General features: G+C 40.3%; 1 protein-coding gene across 1 annotated transcript; it reads left to right on the forward strand.

Annotated features, from left to right (window-relative positions):
- Positions 1-1891: 1891 nt before the first annotated feature.
- Positions 1892-2836, forward strand: LOC136387928 (olfactory receptor 2G3-like). The gene has a single exon (XM_066360033.1). The coding sequence runs from the start codon at positions 1892-1894 to the stop codon at positions 2834-2836; it is 945 nt and encodes a 314-aa protein (XP_066216130.1).
- Positions 2837-7995: the final 5159 nt, after the last annotated feature.

Raw genomic sequence — 7995 nt, forward strand, 5'->3', positions numbered from 1 at the left:
AACTCCCCACTCTATTTCCACTCAGCACAGGGCTCTGGGTAAGGCTCAGTCAGTCAGAGCTGCTAGCATAATCAGGCGGGCTTTCCGGCCATTCAAAGACCTCTGGCTCTGCCACTCTGTCTGGTAACACAGGTGGGCGCCCACTTCCGGGGCGCTTGGAGGAAACTCTCACTCACTGGCTGCGCGCGCAGACCAGGATATCCGGCCAGCAGTCTCACGCTCTGAGTGAAACCCCCAACCGCACGGAAAAGTTGCAGCGTTGGAATTGAGTCTCGCTCCGTCCCCGTGTGCGGCTTTTGCAAGGCGCTGGGGCGGCCCGAGATTCCGCTTTGGCCCACACAAAGGCCCCTGACTCTGCCCCTCTGTGCGATAACACGGGTGCGCACTGCCGAGGCACTCGGAGGAATCGCTCACTCCTTATCTGCGCGCGCAAACCAGGATATGAGGCCGGCCGTGATTCCCTCTGAGTGAAACACCCTCCGGCACGGAAAATCTCCACCGTTGGAATTAGTTCTCACTCCCTCCCGTGCGTGGCTTTCCCAGGGCGCTGGGGCTGCCCAGAGACTCTGCCCTCGGCCCACAGAAAGGCCTCTGACCCTGCCTCTCCTTGGGGCAACACGGGCACTCACTTCCGGGGCTTAGGAAGAAATCTCTCGCCCACTAACTGCGCATCAACCAGGAGACCGGGTAAAATGTCCGCACCGCTTGTCTTTCTTTGTTTGGGTTTGGCGCGAGTGTTAGCTTGAATTGCCCGGGTTGCCACAGGATCAGATTTTCCTTGGCTTGGATCTCCGTGCCACAGCCTGGTTCGGCCGTTTGTGTCGCGGCCTGGATGTATTCACCCCCTTTGCCCGCCTCAGTTTCTATATTCACAGTTACCAGAGAAAGCCGCCCTGTTTAGGTTAGTGAGGAAGGCGGAGCATTTCTTACTCCCTATTTCCTTCGGGGTTTGGTTATATATTTAGCCAATTTTTCACTCAATCATACCTTTGGGTGTATTGCGAAGCATCTGGAAGCTCCAAGTATAGGTTTTTCTGTTTCTGGTTGAAGATCTTGTTGAGTTTTGGGGGAGATTTATCGGTATCGCTTCCTACCCCGCCATTACTCTGACGTCATCTCTCAATAATAGATAATTTTTATTTGTAGATTGCTTTCTACAGGTAAGCATCATCTTTTTTTATAAACATTATTTAATATAATCCTCAAAATCCTCACAAAATTGGTTCTAGCATTATTCTTATCTATGCTTATCTTGCATAATGAAACTATGCAAGACCTCAAAGTACAGAAGTGGTGATGAGGAGAGAATTGGCAATGAGCTTGCTCTGTGACTGGTTTTGTCTTTGGTGTGTGCAGTCTTGGTTCTTTGGCATATCAGGCTGTCTAAGCACTAGAAGGTGGCATCAGGGTGATCCAGAAGAAGCCAGGCTGCTGTTGCTACACTGACATATAGGTTAGTGAACAGTACACAAAGCAACGGCATTCACTGCTTTTTACCCGAGTGCTGCACCATGCTGCTTTATTGTTTGGTGTAGAACAAAGACATGATGAGGTCTTTCTGGAAAGGTAAGGCTTGAGGAAGGCTTTGAAGAATAAATAGGGTTTGGAAAGATTATAAAGTGACAAAGCAGTGTTCCCTTTAAAAAAAGGCAAGAATACCAGCTTAACTATACTCTGTATGAGTTTAAAATTCATCAGAAGACTATTTCATCTAAAAGCAGAAGCAAAGCTTTCCAGTTGTAGTAAACTCAGATACTCAAGATATAACCTCAGACCAAACCTTCTTCTTGCTTTTATTTGTGTCTTAAATTTCTAACAGTATGACATGCAGGGCATATAATGTTTTCTTCAGGTGAGTGGATGGCTTCGTAAGAAGCAGGAGACTTAAAAAATGGATATGATCAAAACAAACTCCACTGTGGCTGAATTTGTGTTCCTGGGGCTCTCAATGCAACCAGAGGTGCTTCTCATTCTTTTTATTATCTTCTTGTTCTTCTATTTATTAACGGTGGCTGGGAATATTATTATCATCACTATCATCCATATAGAACCTCGTCTCCAAACTCCCATGTACTTTTTTCTCACTAATTTATCCTTTCTGGATATCTGCTACACATCCACCAATGTCCCACAAATGCTGTCTAACATGGTGGGAAAAAAGAAGACCATCCCATTCTCCAGCTGTGCTGCTCAGATGTACTTCTCCCTGTCCTTTGGAATGACTGAATGCATTCTCCTTGGTGTCATGGCTTATGACAGATACGTAGCCATTTGTCATCCTCTTCATTATACCGTCATTATGGATCGAAACATCTGTGTCCAACTGGCAGCTATTTCTTGGTCCAGTAGTTTCCTGAGTTCCATGATTATCAATGTGCTCACTCTGAGTTTGCCTTACTGTGGCCCTAATGTCTTGAATCACTTTTTTTGTGAGGTACCCTCTGTCCTGAGGTTGGCTTGCACTGACACCTCATTTACTGAGATGGTTGTTTTTATCTTCAGTATCATCATTGTCTTCATTCCCTTTCTCCTCATTGTTGTTTCCTATGCCCAAATCCTTCTGTCGGTTCTCAGGATGCAGTCAGCCTCTGGGAGGCACAAGGCACTGTCTACCTGTGCTTCCCATCTGACAGTGGTGGCCTTATTCTATGGAACTGCCATATTCATGTACATGAGGCCCCAGTCGAAGTCCTCCAGGGCTGGGGGAAAGATCATTGCAGTGTTCTATACAGTGATCACACCCATGCTCAATCCCTTGATCTATAGCCTAAGAAACCAGGATGTGAAAGGTGCTTTAAGGAGAGCTATTGAGAGACAAAAGACAGGAAAACCTTGAGTAAGGCATTAAGGTTAACTGTTCACCTAAAATAATTGATTTCTGATTATAAAATGACAGAGTAAAAAGTAGTTTGGACAGTCAACATCTTCTTTGTCATTCACAAAATGCACATAATTTCAGCTACAAACTCAACAGAATTTCTCCAAGAACTAATCACAGCTTTAATGTGTCAGAGCAACTCCCTTCATCATGTGACTATTTCCTTATTTTTATAAAATCTTAGTTCTCCAAATCATAGACTATCTGAAATTAACTACTTAAAATTGCATCAATCAGGTGAAAGATCTTACTTCTGTCTGGAAGATCAAAAGCACTTTGATCTATAAACTCAGGTACAGAACTTCCGATAAAGTTTTTGGAAACATCTCACATTTGTCCTAATTTTGTAGTTTTCAAGGAAACAAGACCATAAATCAACTTTGTCCTTTAGACCTTTACAAAAAATTGCTTTATTTAACTTTCAACTGAACTCTACCCTTTCTGTAAATTCTGGTGTATGGTATTCCTTTTTAAAATGGGCAAATAAATCTGACTTTATTTGACTACAGTTTTTTTCCTGGTGGTCTTAGATTAATTGTATGGAGGGAAGACAATAATGATCAGGAGCAAAAGATTTGATGAAATGTCAATGTATGTATCTATTAATTATCTATTTCTTTCTATCATCTCTCTATCTCTATCTAGCTATCACTGTTACCTCTAGGGTAGATGTATTATAAATTTATTATGAAATTGATATATTATAAATCTGTCAAAATTTCTTGTATAATGGCTTTATATTTTCACTCTTTTTTTTTGTTTGTTTTGGCTGGTTATTTTAAGAACAATAATGCAATTTTGAAAGGTTTTAATGTCATCCCTGTAGGTATATGAACCACTACTATCATAAGTCATATTACCAGCTTTCTTAATAGGTGTATTTCTTTTTAAAGTAAAAAAAAATAATAATTTAGTGTTCAGTTAGTAGTATGAGGATTGTAAAATCCTGTAAGGGAAGAAAGTCATGGTGAAACAAAATTATTCTTCATTGATATCACTCTATTAGCATAATTTGAAAGCTAAACTACTTCTTTGATATCATCTCCTCTTTTGACCCTTTCATTTACTTATTCATGTTATAGTTACTTCTATAGCCTATTTGACCTTGCAAAGATTCAGCTCACCAGAGTCATAGGCAAATGTGAAGTTTTCAACAAGTGCTTCATAATATAGTCTTGTATAAATCCTAACTGAGCAATCTAATCAAAGCACCAGACTGAATGTAGTCATGAATACAACCCTTTATAGAGGTTCTTTACACCTCTGCCTAAGTTATGATCACACATGTAATTTTCTACAATACTGTACATTTCTCTGTTGATGTAGAAAAGTGAGATGGTATAGAAAATATAGATGTAGAAAAATGAGAGGGTCATTAAATGAATACTTTTTACAGGAGAATCTCTTGAACAAAGAGAATAGGGTGGCATAATATAAATAAATACTAGAGGTGATTTGAGGAAAAGGACCTGGAATGTCAAAAAAAGGACTCTGGCTCTTATAATTCCTGACTGATGAAAGAGGGATAACTATGGAATTGATAAGGAACCTGAGATGTTAATTATTCCAAGTATCTTCTCCAAGGCAGAGACCGAAGGCAGAACCTTCAGTTTAAATTCCTCCCCTGGGAGAATACTAGACCTAGACCTAATGTAAGAGTTTTATCTAAGCCCCATTAAATAAAGCAACTATCTGAAACCTTCCTGAAGTAACTGAGGTGTACTCAGATATACCAGCCTAAGGGCGATGGTGCTATATTGGTTTTCCCAAAGGTTGACCTGCTGATGGATATGTGACAAAATTTTAGGATGCAAAGAGGAATCTTCTCCATAATTCAGAAACCATAAACTCACTATTCTCCAGTCAGTAAACTCCTATGTCCTTAAACTGGTGCCAGATCTTGAACTACCATCACCAAACCTTTCCACTGGTCACCCAGCCAAAATGGCCCATGTGCATGTCCCATTATTTCAGCCTCTTTGCCTGTGCTTACTATGTTCCCTTCTTCTGGCATCCCCGACCTCATTTGCCTCCCTCTTTCATTTCTAAGCTGTGTTTCAAAAACAACTTTGATGTTTCCTCCTCCACAAAGATACCCTGATCTCCCAAGAGGAAATGCTGTCTTTCTAGTGCAAGCCTCTAAAGCACCTCATTAGCAATTTTCTTTCCCCATTTATTACTACCGTCTTCTGTGATACAAGATATTTGCATTTAGCTTATCTTCCTATTAGTATAAATTACATAAAGTCAGGAAACACATACATACACACACAGTCATATTGTCCACCACGTCACAAAACGTACTGGTTTAAAAAAAAAACTTCACCTGAGGTTATATAACTTGATCATGGAGGACTCAAAATTTAATCTAAACTTTAGCTTACTCTAAGATCTCCCTTTTAAACCACTTCTGCATCAACTTTTGTTTTTCACATTAGCAACTCTTTGTTGACTAAAAAAAAACAAAACCCTTATATAATTTTTGCAGTTTATAATACAGAACATGATTTTTAAATTTTTTTTTAAATTTTATTTATTTTTTAAACATCTTTATTATTTTATTCCCCACCCCCCTCATGAGCTTGTTAATTATACAAGCTCTTCCACAACATGATTAACACAATTAGTTACCTTTGCTATGATTTTATTGCTGGACATAAATTTTAATGCATAAAAATGAATTCAGTCCCTTTCAAATTGAAGGCATTTGTTGATTATTTGAGTAAACTAATAAGATAGATAAGAGGTGAATATATAGCCACCATTTTATTGATAAAGAGACTAAAGTACATAGATATTAAGGTACTTATCAGAAATAATTGTTGGTGGGGTTAGGCTAAGACCAAGGTAATTTATCCATTTTTCTCTTGCCATTTTAAGTTGATATATATGCTTCTACCACCAACTATGTGGAAAAACGATTAACTTCCTCACTTTGTTGCATCATATTGATAGCATAACTGAACATGTTTAAAATATAAATGAAGAAAAATAGAAGCAACTAATGTTTATGTAGGGCCAGTGGCTGCCACTGTCATGCAGGATCACGTTGAATTCGGACAGATGGTAAAGAAACAGTGGAGCCAAAAAATGGTGAGCTATTTGTTTATTAAAGTCTCACACCAGCCAACGAGCAAAAACAGAAAGGGAAAACAGTTTCCTTTCATTCAGGGCTCCCAAAGCCCTGATGAATTCTCCAGATTCACAACCAGGAGAATCTTCTCTGGTTTCTCCTAAAATCAAAGGCCCCACCAATTTCAGCAGAACTCGCAAAGCCCCTCAGCTCTGGTTGCCCATCTGCACACCTTCTTCTCCTCCGCAGAAAGTGGCTTCTTCTTCAGCACTCTGCATTCTCTCTGCTTTCCCTGCAAAACTGGCTGGGCCTACAAAGACCCCTCTTCAAGCAAATATTAGCAAAACAATAGCCCCTCCCAAGCAGAAATGCAATTGACAATTTGCAATCAAATGCCCTGCACTGAAGGCAAGCACATACCTGGCTGTCCAGCGCTATTTTTTAACAATAAAAGTGAGCAAATTAAAAAAACACAAATTTTATAAACTCATTTGCCCAACAGTTTATCAAGTATTTTTATATGACAGGTTACTTACAGAGATTTTTGCATATCCTTTGAAAAATGCCAAATGATAAGTACAATTCTACAGAGACGAGTAACTTACTCAAAATCACATAGTTAGAAAATAGCACAGCTTAGGTAAGGGCTTCTTTCTGCATAATCCAAAGCATGAATGTTGGCTCTTGGATCAATTTTTGGTCTTATCACTTTGATAAGTTTGTTGATTTATCTGAGCTTTATTTTTTAACATCTTTAAAATGAATTAATGTCTATCTCTAATAATTATTTTAAGAACTTAACAAGATTTTAAGTTCTTTGGTCATTGACTAGGTACATGATCAATTAAGAATTAAAGGTAGCCTGACCAGGCGGTGGCACAGTGGATAGAGCATTGGACTGGGATACAGAAGACCCAGGTTCGAGACCCCGAGGTTGCCAGCTTGAGCGCTGGCTCATCTGGCTTGAGCAAAGCTCACCAGCTTGGACCCAATGTTGCTGGCTTGAGCAAGGGGTTACTCAGTCTGCTGTAGCCTCACAGTCAAGGTACATATGAGATATGAGAAAGCAATCAATGAACAACTAAGGTGTTGCAATGAAAAGCTAATGATTGGTGCTTCTCATCTCTCTCTGTTCCTATCTGACTCTCTCTCTTTCTCTGTAAAAAAAAAATGAGAAAAAAAACAATTCAACAAGGTCACTGACTGAGATGTAAAAATGAGATTCAAAGATTGTATGGCCAGTTGTTGCAGCCCTCGCAGCCATCCAGATGCAGGTTCTCCTTGGATTTGGACAGAAAGTAAATAAATAATGGAACTAGAAAATGGTAGGTGTAAGGCCAGGAGCCACCATTGTGGCCATTCACATGCAGGTGCGCATTGGATTTGGACAGTCGGTAAAGAAACAACGGAGCCAAAAACTGGTGGGCCATAGTCTTTAATCCTAGCTTGCAACCGATGGGCAAGTGAAACACACACTGGGCTCCAAAACCCACTCATTCAGTGCTCACAAAGCTACTGACTTATCCGAGTTTCCTAGAATCAAAGGTTTCTAGCTCACCAGACTTATTCACCTCTTTTCCCCATCTCCTTCCTTCTCCCTGCACAAACTCTGCCCAAACTGGCTTTACATTCATGTTGGGCAGATAAAAAGTATTATGCTCACTTTGTTAAAGATGGCGCTGCCCACGTGGAGGCCATTGCCCAGGTGATATTAATGTGTGTTGGGGGCTGGCTGTGGGCAGGCAGAGTCCTTGTAGCCTGGGGCTTGATTTTGGGATTAAGCCTTTCCCACCCTTTTTGATGTGGGGTGGTACAATCCCATCTTGACTCAGATAAGTGACTTTGTATTAGAGACTTCCCTATTTTGTATATTGGATTAAAGGTTTGGATTTCTACACTATAAAATAGGGGCAGAATAGGAGCTTGTGCTCTTGGTTCCTGAGATTAGCATTAGACAGGAGAGAGGAGAGAGCAAAGAGCAGAGAAAGGCCACGTGGAAGAGGCCAGGAGAAGCAGCCACGATGGTGGAGTGTTGAGTGAGAAG

Source organism: Saccopteryx leptura, chromosome 1, assembly GCF_036850995.1.
Source record: "Saccopteryx leptura isolate mSacLep1 chromosome 1, mSacLep1_pri_phased_curated, whole genome shotgun sequence".
Taxonomy (NCBI): Eukaryota; Metazoa; Chordata; class Mammalia; order Chiroptera; family Emballonuridae; genus Saccopteryx; species Saccopteryx leptura.

What these genes read in the sequence shown, in the direction of transcription:
- LOC136387928 (XM_066360033.1), top strand. Translation starts at nt 1,892, where the DNA reads ATGGATATGATCAAAACAAACTCCACTGTGGCTGAATTTGTGTTCCTG.